This window comes from Rhamphochromis longiceps, linkage group LG17 (genome assembly GCF_057381845.1).
Source record: "Rhamphochromis longiceps isolate RC_006_pf linkage group LG17, R_longiceps_female_GT1.1, whole genome shotgun sequence".
NCBI lineage: Eukaryota > Metazoa > Chordata > Actinopteri > Cichliformes > Cichlidae > Rhamphochromis > Rhamphochromis longiceps.
Genome location: NC_140573.1, coordinates 29,568,950 through 29,591,954, shown reverse-complemented (window position 1 = coordinate 29,591,954; position 23,005 = coordinate 29,568,950). Strand labels below are relative to the sequence as shown.

General features: G+C 39.5%; 1 protein-coding gene across 2 annotated transcripts; it reads left to right on the top strand.

Annotated features, from left to right (window-relative positions):
- Positions 1-7,325: 7,325 nt before the first annotated feature.
- LOC146649932 (sortilin) lies at positions 7,326-22,897 on the top strand. 2 transcript variants are annotated; one of them, XM_085386410.1, is made up of 21 exons: positions 7,326-7,657; positions 7,955-8,017; positions 8,564-8,640; positions 8,714-8,810; positions 9,226-9,393; positions 9,549-9,622; positions 9,871-9,917; positions 10,710-10,846; positions 10,935-11,018; positions 13,220-13,280; positions 14,237-14,389; positions 15,095-15,192; positions 15,273-15,372; positions 15,470-15,644; positions 15,739-15,932; positions 16,478-16,670; positions 19,898-20,014; positions 20,097-20,238; positions 20,332-20,438; positions 22,218-22,298; positions 22,520-22,897. In XM_085386410.1, exons 1-21 carry the CDS (start codon positions 7,397-7,399, stop codon positions 22,587-22,589), a joined length of 2,499 nt encoding a protein of 832 aa, XP_085242536.1. In that variant the 5' UTR covers positions 7,326-7,396; the 3' UTR covers positions 22,590-22,897. The 2 variants fall into 2 exon arrangements, with proteins under 2 accessions (XP_085242536.1, XP_085242537.1); XM_085386411.1 differs by having other exon boundaries at positions 22,181-22,298; positions 22,520-22,896.
- Positions 22,898-23,005: the final 108 nt, after the last annotated feature.

The following is a 23,005-nucleotide window of genomic DNA, read 5'->3' as shown; positions in this document are numbered from 1 at the left end:
CTGGTGAAAATATAAATAATATGTAAACAACTTAACAACCCCCAAAGCGTCTAAGTCACATCACGTGACGGCGCAACATCTAAACACGAGAGGGGGAGCAAAGTGTGCCCGCTCTGCGCTGACACAGGAGCGGCTACTCCGGCGACCTGGCTGTTTCGTCTTTGGCGAAACCAAAGCATTGGAAACAAGAGCGGAACTTAAAGTAAAGAATCGATCTCACCGGGCTAGTATCGATCTGATACCGTTACCGACTTGGTACAGATACAATCGATGTTTGGATCGATCCGCCCAGCAAGACAATAACTTAAAGCACACAGGGTAAATCAACAATAGTGCTGTGGCACTGTGTGCTCGTTGATCAAGGCATCCTAGAGATACTGAATCGGGAGGAATGGTTTCATGTCATAAAAAAATGTACACATGGTAAAATCTGAGCAATTTATAAAGTATCAAAATATTGTAACTGAACATGTGTAATAATGACATTTTTTTTTAAAAATGTACAGTGCTCTATTGTTACTCTAAAAGTAAGCATTTAAAGGTTCGGTCAAACAAAGATCAAATTAACCTCTTTTTGTTTTTATTGTAAAATAATGCTTGTTTTGGCATGTGATAAGCCAGGGTTGGATCTAACTCAAAAGCCAAGCACACCACACATTTACTGGCGAATGACTTGGTTGACAAGTCATTACCCACCTTGGTCAGTCCTCCTTTCTGCCTTTAATAATGATGCTGAATTACAAAATTACCTCGCTTTACGGACATGTGTTATCCACTATGACCTAAAACTAACTGAGCCAATAGAGTCACATGAAGGCCTTTACTAATTTGACACAGAAACTGAGCTAGTGGCTGATTCCTCCATTCATTATTTCATTACTGCAATAACTTGACATAGCGTCCTGCCGTGCCACAGCAAGAAGGAGTTCACAGCAAATTTGCTTCCATTGCATTCAACCTTTTGCCATTTCACACACTTCGTCAACTGATGTGTGAACATGTTTCAGCTGTTGGTGCTGGTGCAGGGCATACGAAGCATTTGTAAGATTTTAGAGCAGCAAAACTGAAAGCTAAAATCTGATATTGCCACTTCTTAGCCATGAAGACAGGCAGGATCTGGCATGTTGGGTTTCAAGCAGCAAATTCTTGGCATAGCAACCAGCCTCAATTTTGTAGACCTGCCACATAACCTTAGTTCATTTTGATGAATTGTGGTTGGAGTGGCTGGTTTGGTGGAACAGCACTGATGGATGCAGGTGTTCTTAAGGCGGCTGACCAGACTGACACCCAGGATTTGGCACAGGCACCTTATCTGTGAGATTCGAGCTTGTCCATGCCCTCATTTAGAAGGAGCCAGTACTTAGAGCCATACAGAAGTGTAGTAATAATGAGAGGTTTTCCAGTTGTGTGGCTTCTAAACACATGATGTGAACTTGTAAGCAATTTTGAATGATCATAGTGGAACTGTAGGGTCAAGTGAATTTGGTCCCTGTCACACAGGCCTAGACACTGGTCCACAACGATTGGTTTTTTGGGGAAAATGTATATTTCCTAACATTGGCAAGTTGGCACGCACTTTACCAACCTTTACTACTGCTTGTCAGGTAGTCCACTAAAAGAGAAAGTAAAAAAAGAGAGTTGCTACAAAGAGAGCAGCAACCAAAGCAATCATGAGGTTTTTGGTGCTGCACACTCTTTGCAACCGACCAGCAACAGCCAGCAACCTCCAAGAACCACTGCCAACAAATCTGGGAATGCATGTTTTTCCCCAGCAGCTGGTGGCTTCCCCAGCAAGCTAAAACCTTTTTAAGGTTTCTCACTTGACATTATGCACACATTGCTCAACTGATGTTCAAATATTAGATATGATACAACCAAAAACATTTTATTGATTGCATGGCTGCCTGTAGTTTTTCATGTTTGAAACTTACTATCTTTATCAAACTAAGTGTGATGCAGAGCAGAAACTACACCTTGGAGAACAGCTAGACAGATGTTGTAGACAAGTTTAATTTGGTCAACAATATGCTAAAGACCAACGCAATTACATTTGGATGCCAGTTTCTCTAGCGACAGGGTGTCACTGACAGTAGGGCTGCGTGACTCTTTATCAATCACTCTCCCAGCAACTACTGGAAATTAGTTGGGGAATCTTCATTTTCCCTCACAACTGGTTTGCCTGGTCTCTAAGCCCGAGTGTCACGATTCCAAAATGGCACATTTTTGCAAAACCTGAATGTAGTCAAGAATAATTAACAATTGCTGGTCATTAAAAAAAAAGAATTTAGCTTTAAGGAAATTAACCACAGTCCACACACTTAACTGTCATTTTTTTCCCCACTAGAAATCGTTTACAAATTTCCCATATCCTTATCAGATAATGTGTCAGTCGTGAACTGACTATCGACACAACAATTAGGCCGAAAGTGATTTGAGTGCTGTTAAAACAGGAAATTAATCAACAGCCTGGAAAACCCAGAACTCTCCTCTTCGTGACGTCGTCTATCATACCACAGCAGAGAGTGAGAGGGGGAGTCAGACCGTGCGGGCACAGCAGCGGGTTGGACGAAGAGTTCCTCACCTCGCACGAAGAAACACTGTGTGAATTAACAGACGGACAAAATAACCAAACAACTTAACTGGTTTCTTTGATGATCTGTGCCGTGCCGTGTCGTGCCCGCTGGAGAAACAGAGCCTGCACAGCTTCGAGAAACGAGAGAGAACAACGGTTTACAGATCGGTGGATATTCCGGTATGTTATCGTGCCATTAGAAACCATGTCCCAGTCTTTAAGAGCCTTTCGGTTAAAGTACCGACAAGCTGCATTTAATGTCTGTTTTATCGCATTGAAAGCCATGCGTCTTTCGCTTTCTGACTGTTGCCTTGAGTCGTCCCTTACTCTTTTATTTTTCACTTCTTTTAAGTAAATTTGAGCACAGTGAATAAGTGAAACTATTACATCCGCATTGAAAGTAACAGCTGCATCGTCGAAAATGTGTAGAGACGTAAGGACTTTAGATTATTCCTCAGGGTAAAGTTGATTCTTCCAGAAGTTTGCAAACGCAGCACGAATTATCTTCCTGTTGATGTATGCCGGTGATTCAAGCTTCCTTCCTAGATCATTTCTTTCTAAAACAGAAGGCTTTTACTCGTTTACTGTGTCTTGTGGTGAATTTTGTACTGCGGTCATCGAGATATAAACAGTGATCAAAATGCACATGAACTGTTTCAAAATTCAGCTACCTGCTTGGCTTCAAAAATCTGTAGGCTGGTGACAAGCTGTCTGTCAAACATGCATAGATCAATGCATGTTTTTGTTTAGGTTTTTTTGCCTCAGCTTTTCTTACAAATCTTTTACCTGATTTTTTTCCCCTTTTTTTAAAAATCTGCTGTAGAATAGGATTACCAACTGTCCTTTTTTGCACTTATAGACTTATAAAAGCCTATATGACATTTTTTTTTTTTTTAATTTCACCATTCATTAACCGCACAGAGAAGGCTTCGTTTAAATATGTTAAAGTTTTCTTTAAGCAAACAGTATTAAAGTTCTTCATGACTGGTCCAAGTGTCCTCTTTTTTTTTTTTTTTTGGAAATCTAAATATGGCCCCCCTGCTGTAGAATTAATGTTTGTCTGTCATCAAAATCTGAATATTTACTTCTCCTTTTGCAGGCAGCTCTTCCTCACAGAAACCATGGTGGCAGCCATCCTGAAAATGTATTTCTTTGGAACAGCACTTTCCGTCCTTGCAGTCCTTTATGAAATTGCGGACTCCGTTGGTGGTCTCATGCACGTGCAGGACCATCACTACTTACAGGAGCTGAACCAACAGACAGAGAGGGACATTTCTTCAAACAACTGGAGAGGGCGGCCCGTGACTAAAAACATTGGCTCATGAGAAGATCTTCATGTTGTAGTTTTTGGACATGTTCTGCAACTGTCTGGAAGGACATGGGATGTTCACTTATGTGGATTTATGGTCCAAATGGTTCTTTCTGTTTGGGCACTTTTTTGTAGCCCATTGTCTGCTGTCATGTCTTGTAGCAGCTATTGTGTAAAACCACTACTGAACACAGAACACATTCCTTGTGTTAAAAGTACACATTTTGTATATAATTTTCTAAGCAAAGTGAATGAAAACATTGGGGGATTTTTGATGAATGTCTTTGATGTGTGTAAGTTTATTGCAGCATGTAGAAGTCAGAGTACAAGGTGTGCGTTTCAGTTTGGTAGTGATCCAGCAACTGAACTTGGAGTCAAAAAGAGAAAAGCAGGCTGCCATAAAACTAACAGGTCTTAACAAAACATGCCTTCTCTAGAAAATGAAAAAAAGAAAAAAACTTTCAGACTTCCAGCAAAAATTGCGCAACAAGCTCTCCACTGTGTAAAGATCTGTCTGCCTTTTTGTTGTGAGTAAGGTTTTGTGAATCAAATATGTGTTGCGCGACAAAGCTGGGAAATGATCTGTAAAAGCTGAAAAGCACGACTCTGTGCAGGATTTCAACGTGAATAAAGGTAAAATGTTGTAAATAACATTTGTTCTTCTTATCAAGCGCAGATACCATCTCAGGCTTTTCAGGAGACAAAATCAGAAAATAGAAAGTGAACAGTGAATCACTGTTGGGAGCTAAATCAGAAAACCTCTGGTCACAGAAAAAAAAAATCTAAAAAGGAAATCATATTAATCAAAGAAACAGCATTTTGGGGGAATTTTAACGTGAATTATATAAGAGTTTTGTGGTTTACCACTTTATGATCTCTAGTTCTTTCAAGTGGACAAAATAACCATTGAAGCTTGAATGGTTTCACTGCACAAAAGACTTGGCTCTCAGTCTTTGATTATCCCAAGGGCTTTTAAAGTGTTTTTGGGAAGCAAACCCAAGCACAAATAAAACCAAGTCAGAGACAAGTCATTACAAAGAAGTTTTTTGTGTTTCTACACACCCTTAAGTTCACTTCTGTGGTTTCTGCTTCTGTACCCTAATAGGATATGGGATAATACATTTAAGACACTTTACCTTTAAACCTAATTGGAACCATGTATTATTCTACCTATTATAGAATTCAGTTCATTCATCCAACCATTTTCTTCCACTTTTCATGGGACAGGCCACGAGAGCAGCAGCCTAAGCAGCAAAGCCCACACCTCTCTCAGAGGAAAACTGAGGCCTTCCCAGGCCAGCAGAGAGATATAATCTCTCCAGCATGCCATGCGTCTGCCCCGGGACCTCCTTCAGGTGGAACATGCCACTCAGTTCAATTCAATTTTATTTACATAGCGCTAATTCATAACAACTTTTTCCTAAAGGCACATTATATTGTAAGGTACATTAAGCTACAATATTAGAAAGAAACTCCAGCAATCACAAAACTCCATTTCAGCAAGCATTTGGCGACAGTAGGAATGAAAATGTTTTATCCCTATTATCAGGAAGAAATCTTCAGGAAAAGCAGGCTCAGGGAGAGGAATCCACCTTCCGTAAAGACAAGAGAGGGAGGACAAAAGACACACTACAGGAAAGAGAGGCAGTGTGAAATAATTGCTAATGATTAAATATTGTGTTGTATAAACATGCATAGAAAGAAGAGATAAGACTGAAGTGCAAACACTTAGTGCATCATTGGGAAGCCCTCAGCAATCCAAACCTACTATAGCAATAATTAAGGCAGCATTCAGGAACATCTGATCAAGCCTTAACTATAGGCTTTAACATTAAAAAAAATATTAAGCCTTATTGTAAAGTAGAGAGTTTCTATCGCCTGAATCTGAACTGGGAGCTTTTAGAGCGAGCTGATAACAACGAATTACAATAGTCCCCCTGCAGAGATAAGTTCCTTGCCAAGTGTCTTAAGAAGCTCATTCATCATATCAGCAGTGGGATGGTTCTCTAATGTTATTGGGGTGGCACACCAAAAACTGAATTTCCAGTTTTATTATGCTGATATCAAATATACGTTACTTGAAAATGGCAAAAATGAGAGAAAGAAAAAAAATCATAAGCTTAGTTAATTCCCCGCTATTAAAGTTGATATCACTGAAAATAGGCACATATGAAAAGCGAAGAAGATTTTGAAATCCATAATAATCAGTTTTAATTGATTGATTGACTGGAAGTCCAGCCATCGCTTTAGATTTTCGGCAGAGCTAGGCTGAAGCAGATTAAGATTCACTCTCCCACAAAGCAAATTTTGGGTGGGTGGCCAGAGCCCCCCACTGACCACCCATTGGTGGCGCCCATACTTATTGCTGTCAGTTTTCCAATATCTCGAGTGCTTTTTCATTATAAGGGTTGTAGTTGTACCTAAAACCAAGTCATTAGAGGTGACTCATCATAAGATTATGTTTTGTGTTTTTAACTAATGTGCCACACTTCAGTTCTCACAAATTATTAGATATCTTGTTTTACCACTTCAGTGGTTTCGGTTTCCTACCCTTAAATGCATACAGCACCATTATAATTAATTTTCTTTACCTTTAATCCTAATTGAAACTATGTATTAATTCACTTTCTGTATCTGTTAAGATGAAAGTTCCTGTAATAGTTCACATGGTGTCTTGGAAATAAAAAGGTATTCCAAAGGGAAAGCCTGTTACAGCTGCTTTCACCCCGCGGTGAAAGCACCTGTGTAATTCTGTGGCACCGCCCCCCGGCCAAAAAAAACCCAGCCCTCTGATTCCTTAGATCTGACTTGTTCAGGACATGACTATGAGGTCGTAACAACTTAACTAATCATAGCCATAATTCCCTGAGGTATTTTGCCAGCATAGCCTATCATGTTCATACATGTAAATATGTAAGAAAGAATTGTGTATGTTTCTGTTATGTGTCCTGTGTACTGTTTGTTTGTATATGTGTCTTTCTGACTGCTGTTTCAACCAAATTTCCCCTTGTGGGACAATTAAAGGATTATTCTATTCTATTCTACACATCTGAAAGCAACACAAGTGAATACATGTCGACCTCTTGCGTTAACCTGCCCATACTACTGCGATTTTATGTCACATTAACGTCTCTTATTTCTTTCAAAGCTTGCCAGAACTTTTCTTTTGAAGCTGTCCTTAAAATGTCCTTAACTTCTGTAAATGTGAATTCCAGTTGTTTTTTGTTGTTGCTAATTCATTTGTTAATATATTGACGATAAGTGAACGAATCACGAATTAATCTGTTGTTTTAAGACAAACTTTTTTCTCCCTGCAGTTAGGTCACCAGGATGCGGGCAGAAGCACCTGCTGGTGGTGGAAGTGCCACTTAGCGCAGCACTTTTTATGTTAATGACCCGTCCAAGCACTTCCCACACCCACTTACCTTTAGAGTACAACAAAAGTGAGTCATTATTGCCAGGGATATCGGTCAGTGGGACTTTTTTTTTTCCATTGCAGTCACATCACTGTCGACATGATCTGGAGACATTTGATGCTTTTGGGGGTGTCCGTCGTTCTTCTTATGAGAGTTGAATGCAGAATCAAGGAGGGAAAGACGCTGACTTTCCGCCGGACTCAGCATAGTGAGAGCCAGGACCAAATGCGCCGTCGCCCCAGGAGGGATGCCAGCAGCTCCCCAGGCCTTTCCAAGCCTTCACATGGTCCTCCCTTCACCTCTTGTCGGCTCCTTCTCACCCCCGCCGAACACGAGGTTCTGGATGATAACACACACGAGGTGAGCTGCAGCTTGGTCAATATAGGCAGGTGCAATGTCCGTCGTGCCTTTTATTTAATGTAAAGGAGGAGATTCCAGGACTTTGAAGTTGGTACCCGTTTTTATTTGTGTTTTGCAATGCTTAACAGGGTTTCTCAACCAAGTGAAAGTAATATAAACACGTATAGTAATGTAAGCCCGTATACTCATTTGGCAAAGAGTATTATTGGGAAAATTACAGGAAATTGTGAGAAGAGATCTAATTTAGCTTGTTAGGCCTGTTTTTGTGATGTGTGAGTTTTTCTCCTCTCTCTTTAGACAGGTTTTAATGGTGATGATGGTTCCTACGTAATTCTCACATGGGTTGGTGATGATACAGGGGTGAGTAGCTTCTTATACAGAAGGTTTATTGCATATAGCCTCTTACATGTCACAGGGGCACAATAGAATTCAATGTAGAGTTTGTAAAGGAAAAAAAGTGCCACAACACACAAATATGCATCAATATACGATAATGAATTAAATATAATTGAGGCTGATTTTAAACACAGCAAATTCTCCTCATTCTTTAATATCCGTGGGTATGTCATTTCACAATACCCCTGGTTTTATCCTTATCTTACTAGTTCTGTCAGTGACAACTGGAATATAGTAATGAAGTGTTAAGGAAAAAATAAGAAAAACCTACATTTCATTAGCTCTGACAGTGGTCACAATCTCTGAGCTTTCCATCTTGTACTTTAAGGATTTGTTTGTAGAATGAAAGCACAGATTTGACCAGGTTTTTGCGCTTTAAGAGACATGTTAGACAACATGCTGGTTTAAAATAAAAGCCAAATTAAGGTGTGCTAGAGTGGATCATCTTAATCTATCTGTGACTTTTTAACCCAGTGTTTAAAGTTGTAACTATATTTCTTCATTTGATAGGTGGTCTTGGTGCTGTCAACAATCAGTGGTCCAGTTCATCCTTTAAATGAAGGAGGCTCCTCACGACTTTACAGAAGGTGAGTTAGAATCTGATCAGCAGCTACCGTGGGCACCTCAATCAAAATGTAACCATCTTTCCTCTCTCATCAGCACGGATTATGGCAAATCTTTTCATGACATTTCTCAGAGCATCAACCACACCTTTATTAAGGAGGAATTTGGAGTCAGTGTTGGACCTGGGATCTCTGTAAGTAGCACTATTTTACACTCTTACTAACACTTTTCTGTGGGTGTGCAATGAAAGAGCAGTTAGTGATGGTAAACTGCATTGCATGTTTGGCTGTGGACCTTGTGATGTTTTGACATGAAGGTGTGAAAATATCATGTATGCTGACATCTAATCAGCTTGAGTCTTACCCACTAGTGTTCTTACAGTTTTGTTCACAGACTGATTATATTGCACGGAGCTATGCAAGCAGAATCTTTAGCTGAGAAAGTGGATGGTTTTCTTCTTTCTTTCTTGAAATCACTAGTACAGAGCTTGCATGCACTGAATTTTAAGCAGACAATTCTGCACGAAACTACAAAAAGTTATTGACGAAGCTAAAATTCTTTCTCAAATTTCCATCTCTGAGCAGTTTTCCATTGATTTTTACTGACAGGTGATTTTAACAGCCGACACACCGGTGCTTAACAATCCAGGTGGGATTATCTTCACCTCCACGGATGCTGGTGCAACCTTCAAGTTCATCCAACTGCCCTTTCACCTGGCGCAGCCAATCGTGTACCACTTCCTCAACCCTGACTATCTTGTGGCCCTCAGCATTGATGTGAGTCTGTTGAACTTTTAAAGTCCCTTAATGGTTTCCGTTGCTTTGTTTAATATTCCTGGCTATCACACAGACACACATGTTTATCATCCACACAAACACACATCAGGAACACTCCTTAATGTGTAAACATTGCTCTGTTTCCTGACTTTCAGGGCGGTCTTTGGCTTTCTCTGGACTTTGGGGCCTGGTGGACAAAAGTTCACGATGGAGTGCATTCTTTCTCATGGTGAGAATAAAGAAGGAAAAAGAGTTATTCAATATATCAAACAGTGATAGCTCTGTGGCACAAATATAGTAACAGCACTGGAAAATGCATAATGACATGCGTAGTAACATGTGGGACTTTGAATAAACTGAGATGATACGAGCAAGGTTTTTATGAAGCAATAAATGCTTGTTTAAAAAGAAACATGACCTATTAAAATTGTGACATTTTGAGGTGTTTGTAATTTTTTTCCTTCCACTTTCCATCAGGGGAGCTGGCATAAATTTGTTCTTCAGCTGCAGTCAAGTAGATGCAGGTAAGAACCTGTAAAGCTGTTAAAGGGTTTTGTAAAACTGGTGCAATTTAAAGATCAGACACTTTGTAATACAGGCTTGTCTGTATTCTAGTGTGTATATATGTTTTTATTTTGTGTGTAACAGGGTTTGCATAGTCATAAGAATTCTGCTTTTAATGTTTAATCTAATCTGCATCTTTATGGCTTTTGCAGCCAAGTTAAAATCTTTATTATCTCACAGGAAAAATCCTTTGATTACGGGGCGGCATAAAAGCTATTAAAGTACAATAAAACAATAAAGCAGCAGAAGAAGCTCAAAACTGACATGCTATAAGCACATTGCAAAACAACTAAATAAATTACCAAGTTGTGTGAGGAACTGAGGGGTAGAGTATAGTGTATTGAGATTAAGTTTGATTTATAATTGCTAAGATGACTAAATCCATTAGTAGAGCAGCGCTTATTCTTAGACAGCTACATGAGAAAACACTATTGCCTTACCCTCCACAGCTTTTGATTTGGTGGATTTTTACACTGAAAGTCCTTCTTGACACAACCCCAAAAGGATCTACATCTCCTTCCAGGATCAAACCAGACAACTTTCACTTATCCGTCAGATCACTACTCTTGTGTACATCAGAGCCTAATTTCACAAGCTCGAAATAAATATAAGTACTTTTTTTCACTCAAAACATTTATTGCTTGTGAGGGTGCATGCTTTATGCGGATGAGCAATGAGCTTAAATGTGTTTAAGGCAAGTGCACATTTCTTATTGAACTTATTCGTGTTATTATTGTCATTTGCCGATACAGTTGAGGCAGAGGAGAGGGGAGATTTAATCCTGAAAAGAACAAAGGACCTGGGGAAGACCTTCACCATAATCCATGAGGACATCTACAGTTTTGGTTACATAGGAGCGTTTCTCTTCTTCTCTGTTATGGAAGACCCGGTAAGATGGCTGGATCATTTTTTATACACTTCGGTCTATCGAGTAGTATATATTCCATCTATATAGTCATGCATTATTTTTCTCCTAGAGATCTCCTCGTGTGATGTATTTCTCATCAGACCAAGGAGATACTTTCAGTCAAGCACTCCTGCCTTCTGCATCCACTGAGCAGGTGAGAGAAAATATCAACCATCATTTCTGTTGAGTGTGTTAGCAACAACATCTAATATTCTACAGGTAGGTCTGGGAATTGAACCAATTATGTTTGGTAGTATTCAAAATGTAACTGTAGCACGAGGCAGTCAAATGTATGATCTTGATTACTTCTTAAGCGCTTAAAATAAAGTAAACTTGACTTCTTCTGACAGCCTAGCTTCACTCCTTACCTCACGTGACCCTCATACCCTCATGCAGCCAGTCAGTAACTCTTGGGACAACCTCCAAGGCGATGATCTAACTCATCAGTTTTTAGAATTAAAGAAGTCTCTTGGATGAGCGGCAAAACGTTTTCACAAACAAGAAGAAGTCAAGTTTACTTTATTTTAAGTGCTTAAGATTACCATGACCGAGACGACCAGGGATGTACACAGATAGATTGTGCTTACTTATCATTCAAACTAAAAGAGGATCTGTTCTGCAAGAATTCAGCTCCATTTTTAATCTTGGGCTCTACTAGAGCAGCTTTGTTTGATTCAAAGTCAAAAGTATTTAATATTTATCTTTGTGCAGATTCCCAGTGGTCTCTCTCTTTAGGCCAGCATAGCATGAAGTAAAATCCAAGAGCCTGTGCAGATTTCCTTGGCTTTAGTGTTGTTAACATTTCTATACTCCACCCTCTGTATATAATTTCATGTCTATATTAAATACAATACAGATGCACCTCTGTAGTGTAGAGGTTAACACATTCACCTTACACGGTAAAATTAACTTGTTCAGTTCTGGGAGAAGAAACAAGCTCAGCCTCACAAGTAGTGTATTCCTAGATCTGATCCAGACTCTGGATAAAAGTGGAATCTGTGCCAAACCACACATGTGGATCCATTTGCTGTATGTGGGAATCACGTGGGCGGCTGAGAGTACTTAAAAAAAGCAACTGTGGGACAGAACTCATAAATTGTTTTGATAACAGCAGCATTATGTACAATGTAGCCAAAAAACCTCTTGGGAGGCTACAAACAGTATGAGACCTCATTAGAATCACAGTGAACACTGTGGAAGTGGTAGTAGAGCTTATTAGTGTCTTCAAGTACTAAAGAGTTACTTTAAACTAATCAAACTGGAAGATTTTGAGGTAATGCAAAGCATATTATAGCACTCTCTTAATGAAAACAGTCTAATATGTTAATAATGTTTTGGTGTTGGTACCAAAAAATATTACCAAAATTAGGGCAGTTTCTCAAGGGTCACCCAACACGGTAGTGCAGTAACAGGCCGAAAATGAAATCAAAAGTATGGCTGATGATTTTTGGAGTCACTCGACTTCACACACCATCAGCTTTTGCCCTCAGGCAAATCTGATGAATGTACAGCAACGTTTTCGCTTTCTGATGAATCTCCAGTAGATTCATCACATTTGTCTGAGGGCAAAAGCTGATGATGTGTTCCCTCAGGCAAGTCTGGTGAATTTGCTGTAGGTAGATTCAGGAATTTTTTCAGATCTAATTGTACTGTAGGTACTGTACAATTAGATCTACTGTAGGTAAATTCATCAGGATTGCCTGAGGGCAAAAGCTGATGATGTGTGAACTCCACACATCATCAGTTTTTGCCCTCATTATTAATCCCCTCCTGCACTAAGTATATAAAAACAGATTGTCTAGTCAACACCGAAATTTAACCTTCCACTACAGTGCAGAGCCATTTGTCTGCTTTTTTTATCAGCACATATCACTGACCCTTCAAAGATATAGTATTTTTACTGCTCTTAGTTCTTAGTAAGTTATTAATAAGCAAGATGTGGTTCTACCCTTTCCCTCCCAGCACAACACAGTAGCTTTAAATTGAATTGAATCGGCACTTATAACAAATTTTCTTTAAATGATAATTGAGATGTTTATCGCACCGCTCCGTTTGTCTTTGTGTCAGGTTTATGGGTGGGGAACATTAAAGATAAATGCAGATACTTCATTCATACTAAGGAAGTTGGTTGATATGCAGAAAAAACATCGGTGGCAACATTTTCCCTTTCAACACCAGCTGAACACACACCTGCTCTGATGAAACACCCACACATCTTGTTGACAGCACAAACACACATTCTGTCTCAAGAAGATTAGACAAGATTTATAGCAAAAAATTGAACGAGTCATCTCTTTTGTGTGTGCGTGTTTTTTCACGTCTGCTCTCGATTTTCATATGTGTCTCTGTTTGCAGTTTTATTCCATCCTGGATGGAGATGAGGATATGCTCTTCCTGCACGTGGACAACCCGGGAGGTATCAGACATACATAAACCCGCAAATGGGACCTTTTAATATCTTTGAAAATGTTTTCCATTCAAAAAGCCACATCTATAAAAATTAACCCTATGACTGACACATATTTGCGAACGTGTCCTCACAGCATATCAGTTTTTTTTTCTGTTGAAATGGAAAACTTCAACTGAAAAGACAAGACTGGTTTAACAAGTTCTTGGACTTGCTGACAAATCAGTCCATAATACTGAGTGTGTGTTTGTCCATGCAAGTCTAGATCTCATGGCTTTGTTCCTTTCCATCTCTGTTTTTATCTCCCTCTCCAACTCGTGCCCTTTCTTTTCCTTCCTCATTCAATTGGAAGGAATTTTATTCTCTTTTTAGTATAATACAATTTTTGGCTCACACCTGCTTGAGACAGTGGTGCATGGGTGGTGTGGGGTGACTTTGTCTTTTGCTGGCTGAAACGAGGAAGACTTAGGTTTCACTGCAAAAGCTGATAAGCATATCTTGGCATCGGGGTGTAACACAAATACACATGCACACACGAGGACACACATTCAAAAGCTTAACATGTCCCCATCACCTCCCTCAGGTGATGGAGAAATGTTTTATTATTATTATAATTTATTTTGTTAAGTCACTTAACACTGGCCTATGAATCATTCAGGCACAAGAATAGCACCTAACTCAAGGTATTAATCAATGCTTTTAACACTATCAGCCTTGGTTTAACCTCCTTAGAGTCCAGACAACAACATTATTGCAGTATTGGCTTTCAAATGTGCTAGAACTTGTTTTTTGGGTTTTTTTTTTTGTTTCAATAAGTAACTGCACTGATTTACTATTTTTCTAGCAAAATATAAAGACATGAGTAGTGGCTTGAGACTTCTGCAAAAATTCAACTCTTTACATAGGAGAGGTTAAAATGTGTTGTAATTTTGCGAGATACATTCGTGCTTTCCGTTTTATTTCAGACACCTTCTTTGGGACCATGTACACCTCAGACGACCGTGGGATCTTGTTCTCCAAATCTCTAGAGCGCCACCTGTTTGATGGACATCGAAAGAGTGACTTCACCAACATTACTTCACTGAGAGGAGTGTACCTCACTAATAAGCTAGACGTTGGTAAGATTCTCCATACAGGTATTGTATGCATCTTCTGTCTCGTAGCTTTTCGTACATGACTCCTGTAAAAAATGGCTTTAAGCCAAAAGCTTTTGATTCCAACCCCCAAAATGTAGCCCCCAGTTGTCTGTTTTGTGACACTTTATGAGTTATAAGTGTTTGAATTGAGGAGATTGGACAGGCTGTCATGCCGCTTTCAATTTAGTGCTCAACCAATAACATCATTGTCTGACAGAAGAGAACACGACTGTCATCAGCAATACTGCAGTGCGGTGTTAAGAGAACAAAATATTACCCAACATTAACGAAACTAAGGAGCTGATTGCTGACGTGAAGAAAAAACAAAGACAAAGATCCCGGTTTGTAACACCCGGAGCAGGTGGACTCCACCCTGCTCATAAAAGCTACAAAAGAAAGAAAGAAAGAAATTAGTAGGAAAACTTAATAAACTTTACAGAGAGGTTGTCATGGCACATGCATGGCCTCAGCATTGTTGAGCAGAGCACAAAAGCCAGGCTGTGAGACTTCTAAAATCATCCCATAGGAACAGAAGCTCAGTCTTTTCTTTTGTTTTTTTTTAGAGTAGCCTAAAAGCAAATCATTTGATTTTTCAATAAACAGCCATGAGTTGCATAATGAGAGTTATATCTAAAATCCTGATTGAACTTACTGAATATTGACCGGAATACTTCGTTTTTCTTTCAGATGGCCGTATAAAATCTGTCATTTCATTCAACAGAGGAGGGACGTGGAGACCGCTTAAAAAACCCGAGAACATAAATTGTGGAGACAAGATCAAGAGTGTATGTTACATAGAAAAAAAATTAATTTATCTGTCTGTATGTATGTGTTTTCATTTTGATCTTTTTTTTTCTTTTGCCAGTGCAATCTCCATATACATGGGGAACACAGTCGTAATAACCATATAGTTCCCATGGTGACCCTGTCTGAGCCGGCTGCTGTTGGTCTGGTTATTGCGCATGGTAATTAATTTGTAATTACTTTCAGTGCTTCAGTCCAAACCATTGTCCAAATACTGTGTAAAATGCACACTTATAGATGATTTCCTGTTTTTAACAGGCAGCGTGGGTGATTCTCTGTCATCATCGCAGAACCCCGACGTGTTTGTTTCCTCAGATGGAGGTTATAACTGGAGGGGGACGCTGAGGGGTCCTCATCACTACACTATATTGGACTCTGGGGGTCTAATTGTGGCTGTGGAGGCCCATCGTGAAGGACAAGTCAAGACTATCAAGTACTTTATTCTCATTTAAAGACCACAGGGAAGTGACAGGAAGTGTTTTCTTATATTTAAAGTTTTCTCTTTTTCTACTGTTTTTCACCACCAGATTCTCCACGGATGAGGGTCAGTGCTGGAAGCTGTATAACTTTACGGATCAGCCCTTCTTCTTTGCAGGCTTGGCATCTGAGCCGGGGACCAACGCCATGACCGTCAGTGTGTGGGGCTTCCGGCCCGAGGAAGACGGCCAGCCCATGTGGGTAGCAGTCACCATTGATTTCCAGAGTCTCATTACCAGAGAATGTAAGTCTAATAACATCTACGATTACTGTGCACTCTTTGCTCTTCACTGGTTTCTATGGCATGTTGCCACCTGGTGGTAGGTTCATGTGAGTTGTATTAGCTGTTTTCCGACTGCAGAAGCAGGGATTTTCCACAACCTCTAAAAACCTGTAAAAACACATCCCGCTTGTTTTACCTCTGTTTATGACGCAGATTTGAAGAAGAAAACAGACCTGTTTGCATTTTTTTTTTGTTTTCTCCTCTACAATTTGTGTGAGATGCTGTAATTAAACCACACCCTTTTATCTGGTGGTGAAAAGATAGATACTTTCCCGGGACTTTCGATATTTCCCCTGTGGCATTTTGCCTAGTTGTATTGCAGATGCTGTTTTGCACTTGCATTAGTAATCTTATGTAAGTGACGTAAGTGTTGGGACAGACTTATGCGTCACTAGTTTGACTAACATTGCCTAAAACTGCTTTATTCTAGGTTTGGTTTTGTTAAACCTGCATTTTTTAAAAGGATTGTTAGTGACAGTTAAATAGGTCATCACTGCCTTCATCAGGTAATGACAACGACTATGAAGAGTGGTTGGCTCATTCAACAGAAGGAGGGGACTCGGAAAGAAATGGATGTGTCCTGGGTGTTAAGGAGACCTACAGGAGGTTAAAGAAGCAATCTCTATGCCGAAATGGGCGAAGCTTTGTGGTGATGAAAAAGCAAAGCCCTTGTCTGTGCACCAGAGAAGATTTCTTGTGGTATGTTGGATTGTTTTGTTTTTAAATGGTCCTGTAACGTACTGCATATTATTGTAAAAACCTTTCATTTCATTACATTTTGCTTCCAGTGAGCCAGACTCTTTTCTTTTTTCCCTCTTTGTTTTTAATGACCTTGAGCAATAGTTCTCAAGGCTTTCTGAAGGTCTTCTAAAGTTTGTCTTTGCACACTGGCCACTTTTCCACTCATTTCCCGTCACTATTTGACCATTTTTTAAGCCACTTAATGATGTGATGAAAGTGGGCAGGTTTCAAAAGAAGTCATGGAAAAACTTAAAAAAAAATACTATCTACAGTATAGATGGACAGTATATGAACATCATGTTCTTAAGAAGTATCTCTCAGGTACATTATATTGGACTCTGGGACTGAGTATTTAAAAACAGACTCACTGTTTGGCGTGGCCAGAAATGGGCTCAGTGGAAGTGTGGCTGAAGTACGCTAAGTTACACAAGAACTGAACTGAAAATCAGTGGTACCAGGTCTTATGGAGTGATGAGTCTTAATTTGAAATTATTGGTTCAAGATGTCATCAGTATGTATGGATGAGATCAGGAAAGGTACAACAGTGATTGTCTAAAGCCATCTGTAAAGCACAGTGGATGCTCTGTCATGGTTTAGGGTGAGGAAAGTATTTGATTGCCAGTGGCTTAAATATTCACCATGTCAGTGATCCAAAGCACACAGTGAATGCAGTAAAAGCATACCAGGATGGAAGAACACACAATGGAACACTATCAGTCATGGATTGGTCTTCCCAGAGCCCAGACCTCAGTATTATTGGAGCAGTGTAGGATAATCTTAAAGGAGAATGGAACAAAAGGCAGAAACATCCAAAGAGCTTTGAATGTCTTTCAAGGAGCCTGGAGATTTATTCCTGAAAACAACTTAAAGGAATTAGAAGAAGGCTTGCTGAAGAGAGTACAGGCTCTGTTGAAGACTATAGATGGTTTTACTCAGTGTTGGGCAAGTTACTTTGAAAAAGTAATTAATTATAGTTACTTGTTACTTCTTCAAAAAAGTAACAGAGTTAGTAACTGAGTTGCAAGATATTAAAAGTAATTAATTACTTGAAAAGTAACTATTGCGTTACTTAAAAAAAAAATGTTTAACCCTCTGGGGTCCAGGGTATAATTGGCCATTGTTAACTACTTTTGATTTTCCCTCTACATTTCACCTTTAAAAACTATTTACTTTGCCTTGTTTGGTATCATCCTTTTCAGCACAACCTTACGTGTCTGAATTTACAGTTATGTTTTCATTTTGACATACTGTATTAACACAACTGATCTAAAATCAGACAAAAAAACATAAAATCCGAGTAGAAAAAGTTATATTTTTTTACTGTAACAACCACAGACATGTTTATTGAATCATATTTCATAACTTTAAATGCAAATATAAATTGTCAATTTTACCTTTTACCTTAAAAAAAACATTTTAAACTATTTACATAACAATCAGCTTTTCTGCATTCAATAAGATGCCACGCAAATTATTTGTGCCACTCCAAAACAATTATTCCTGTCCACTATAAAGGAGAACATCACAGCCTGATACCTGCAGCTCTGACAGCAGCAGGTGTATCACTGCTCCTGTTTTTTACCTGGAGACAGCAGTCATCTCATTGTTCTGACACACAACACAAAACTACCCACAACACTACACACTAACTACACAAGACAACACATTAACTACACACTCCAAACATGCTAAACGTCTCACATCTCAAAACTCGCGCTCTCTCTTTTTCTACTGTCTTTCTCTCTCTCTCTTTCTCTCTCTCTCACTCCTAAAACTATCCCGTCTTCCTAAACAACCACATGTCATGTTGTCCATATCATTTTTTGATTGGTCGACATGGTGCATTTTTCCACCAACATGAACGGGCTGGTTTTTGCTGTTGTTTTTTGTTTTGTTTTTTTATTTTGTGGTCATAAGCAGAGAGTGCTTGCTAGCGCTGTCCTTAGACAGTAAACGTGACAAAAGTATTCAGGAAAAAACACCGAGTATATGTTGTTTATCATGACTCTGGTTTTACGTGGTCTATAAACACAATTTGAAAACTGGTATATATCACCTTGTTGCTTTGTCATCTTAAATTGGTCATGTGATTGGCTCAGCACGACTACTTTATTCCTCCTCAGTCAAACAGCAGCACTCATGCGATTGTTTTGCCCCCTTAGCTCCAGGTGTTGTGCCAAAAAGTGATTGTCTGCCAGAAAGTGATTGCCGAGTGCAGCTGCTGAAAGCTGTAGCGCATAGTCAGCTTCTTCAATGCAACTGATATAAGGTGGAGTAAGCTGAACACAGCTTCAGCCGTCTGTTTGTTGAAAAATAGTAACACGACCGCATCACATTTTCTTGTTAGTAACAGTAACAGCGTTGTAACGATAGAAATAGTAATTAGCTAGATTACTCGTTACTGAAAAAAGTAACGCCATTAGTCCCATCACTGGTCTTACTAAATACTGACTTTCAACCTCGCCAGAGTGTACAAACTCTATTTCCCATTTTTCTAAAAAAAATAAAAATAAACAAGAGCTTAGTCAAGACTTTTGCACAATAAATAATAATATATTACTTTATCTTAGCTGTACAATGATTCGAAATTCTGAGGCCTTTGCTTACATCTCAGAAGTTCAAGATCAGCTTTTTGTTTTGCATTTACTTTTTCTGTTTGTTTGCTTGTTTTCCTTTTTAATGAAGAAAGGCGGCATTGTTCTGCTTTTGGCCTCTAGTTAATGGCTGTGGCTTTTAAATGAGAGTGTAGCAATGGCAAGTGTGACCTGAGTGCTTTCCTTGCCAAGGATGAGAAAGCAGACGATCATGAACTTCTTTTTGCAGCAAGCGACCAAGAGAGACCAGTGTTCTTACGGTGTGTAAAGCATAATGCTGCTGTCTGGGAAACGTGTGAATCACTCAAGCACAAAAAAGGCAGCTAACTCAAGGGATGCTGTGTCTGCACATAACAGACAACAAAATTAAAACAAAATTAAAACATTTTAATTGCATTCTTAGCCAAAGACATAGCTTCAGCCCAAAACCCAGCATTACTGTGTTTTTTTTTCCTTATGTACTGCATTTTCATGTGACTTTGCACATTTTTTAAAAATTTGCTGCACCCATTTTCTTGCAAAATATAGAGTTTAAGAAGAGAAAAGCATTTTGTGGTTGCACTAAAACTCTTTTTTTCTCCTTTACTACAGCGACTTTGGTTACTATCGACACATTAACACCTCAGAGTGTGTGAGACAGCCAAACGCTGCAAATAAAACCTATGAGCTCTGTTTGAATGGAGAGGAGGATGAGCTTCTGACAGAAGGGTAATTGCCTTCATAAAGCAAAGAGAAACACCACCTTTATGCACACATGCAAATCTCACTCTATTCCCTTTTGTCTTTGTAGGTACCGCAAGGTCCCGAGTGATAGGTGTGAGGGTGGGTTCAGTCCTCAGCTCATAAAGCAGACAGTCAAAGCCTGTGGTATTAAACCTAGTCCTGCTCCTCCTGCAATGTCCACATCTTCAGTCACACACTTTGACACACCGGTCAGTAGGTTGATTGTGCTCTTTCAGTCTTTGCTTCATTTTATAAAATTGTCTTTGTTTGGATAAATATCAACCTTTTCGTGTATTTTCCAGCGAGAAAAGCTGGTGTTGATCCTGGTGTGTGCAGGAGCAGTCATCATCGTCCTCATAGCTATTGTTTCTGCTGTGATTGTTGTCAAGAGAGTGATTTATAGAAACAGGTGAGTCACGCATACGGTATCTGCTGCATGTTCAAATTTAAGCACACTGAAAGCTCTGACCGTGGTGGTCTCCTGCTGTCTGCTACAGTTCAATTCAATTCAATTCAATTTTATTTATATAGCGCCAAATCACAACAAAAGTCGCCTCAAGACGCTTCATAGATACAGAGAAAAACCCAACAATCATATGACCCCCTATGAGCAAGCACTTTGGCGACAGTGGGAAGGAAAAACTCCCTTTTAACAGGAAGGAACCTCCGGCAGAACCAGGCTCAGGGAGGGGCGGCCATCTGCTGCGACCGGTTGGGGTGCGAGAAGGAAGACAGGATAAAGACATGCTGTGGAAGAGAGACAGAGATTAATAACAGATATGATTCGATGCAGAGAAGTCTGTTAATACATAGTGAGTGAGAAAGGTGACTGAAAAGGATCCCCCGGCAGCCTACGTCTATTGCAGCATAACTAAGGGAGGATTCAGGGTCACCTGGTCCAGCCCTAACTATATGCTTTAGCAAAAAGGAAAGTTTTAAGCCTAATCTTGAAAGTAGAGATAGTGTCTGTCTCCCGAAGCCAAACTGGAAGCTGGTTCCACAGAAGAGGGGCCTGAAAACTGAAGGCTCTGCCTCCCATTCTACTTTTAAATACTCTAGGAACAACAAGTAGGCCTGCAGAGCGAGAGCGAAGTGCTCTAATAGGGTGATATGGTACTACAAGGTCATTAAGATAAGATGGGGCCTGATTATTTAAGACCTTGTATGTGAGGAGCAGGATTTTGAATTCAATTCTGGACTTAACAGGAAGCCAATGAAGGGAAGCCAAAACAGGAGAAATATGTTCTCTCTTTCTAGTCCCTGTCAGGACTCTTGCTGCAGCATTTTGGATTAGCTGAAGGCTTTTCAGTGAGTTTTTTGGACATCCTGATAATAATGAATTACAGTAGTCCAGCCTGGAAGTAATAAATGCATGAACTAGTTTTTCAGCGTCACTCTGAGACAGGATATTTCTAATTTTAGAGATGTTGCGCAAATGGAAGAAAGCAGTCTTACATATTTGTTTAATATGTGCGTTGAAGGACATATCCTGGTCAAAAATGACTCCAAAGTTCCTCACAGCGTTACTGGAGGCCAAGGTAATGCCATCCAGAGTAAGAATCTGGTTAGATACCATATTTCTAAGATTTTCAGGGCCGAGTACAATAACCTCAGTTTTATCTGAATTAAGAAGCAGAAAGTTAGCGGCCATCCAGGTCTTTATGTCTTTAAGACATTCCTGCAGTTTAACTAATTGGTGTGTGTTATCTGGCTTCATGGACAGATAGAGCTGGGTGTCATCAGCATAGCAGTGAAAATGTATGCTATGTCTTCTAATGATGCTGCCTAAGGGAAGCATGTATAATGTAAACAGAATTGGTCCTAGCACTGAACCCTGTGGAACTCCATAATTAACCTCAGTGTGTGAAGAGGACTCTCCATTTACATGCACAAATTGGAGTCTATTAGATAGATATGATACAAACCACTGCAGTGCAGTACCTGTAATACCTACAGCATGTTCTAATCGTTCTAATAGGATATTATGGTCAACAGTATCGAATGCTGCACTAAGGTGTAGCAGGACAAGCACAGAGATGAGTCCACTGTCAGAGGCCATAAGAAGATCATTTGTAACCTTCACTAAAGCTGTTTCTGTGCTGTGATGAGCTCTGAAACCTGACTGAAACTCTTCAAATAAACCAAATACAGGACACCGATATATCGTTTCTCCAACCTTCGACTCCAGGACGACGAAAACTCCACTGCAGCTGATCATGAAAGCGGCACGAGCAGCAATAGCACAGCCTGCCAACAGGACTCAGATGATGTAAGTGTTATTTAGCACTCCCAAAGGGTTGATTGATCTCTTCGTCTCTTCTTCAGACTCCTACTGAAAACGCTGCATTCGGATGAACAGAATCAACTTTTTGGGATTTCCTTACCAGCATGATTGAGCATGCATCGAGATGTTATTTAGCACTGTTTTATAATGTTTTCCAGATGGTGTAATTTTTCTCACACATACATTTTGTGTTCTCTTTTTTCTAGGATCTCATTGAATGACACAGCAGACATGATTGACACCAGCTGCACTGAAATGGACTGCATGTTGCCTTGATTTTCTCTTTTTTATTGAAGCTCCCCAAATGTTTGAATGTCTTAATTTATTGAGCTGACTTTGCTTTTTTCACTCTTTGTACATATGTATGTTTTCTTGATTTACATGTTTAACACATTGTACTTCTGTACAACATAAAAATAAAACCAAAAACAGAATGTGCATTTAACATGAAACAAATTCTGCATATTATGGAGTGTTCATCAAAATGTTACAGGTTAAATTATACTCCAATAAATTTCTGCTTAAAACCTGTCCATTTGATGGCGGTGTTGACGCTTTTATCGCTCCCATGTACTTTTAAAATGACTGAAGAAGAAGATGCAACAGGAAGTTGGTGTGACATGGTGAAGATTTTGTTTTTGACAGATGACTCACTACTAAAAAAAACTACAAAGAGACATGGGACGGTAAAC

What these genes read in the sequence shown, in the direction of transcription:
- LOC146649932 (XM_085386410.1), top strand. Translation starts at nt 7,397, where the DNA reads ATGATCTGGAGACATTTGATGCTTTTGGGGGTGTCCGTCGTTCTTCTT. An exon ending in CTGCAGTCAAGTAGATGCAG is followed by an intron (nt 9,918 to 10,709) that starts GTAAGAACCTGT and finishes TTGCCGATACAG; the next exon opens with TTGAGGCAGAGGAGAGGGGA. An exon ending in GATGAGCTTCTGACAGAAGG is followed by an intron (nt 20,015 to 20,096) that starts GTAATTGCCTTC and finishes TTGTCTTTGTAG; the next exon opens with GTACCGCAAGGTCCCGAGTG.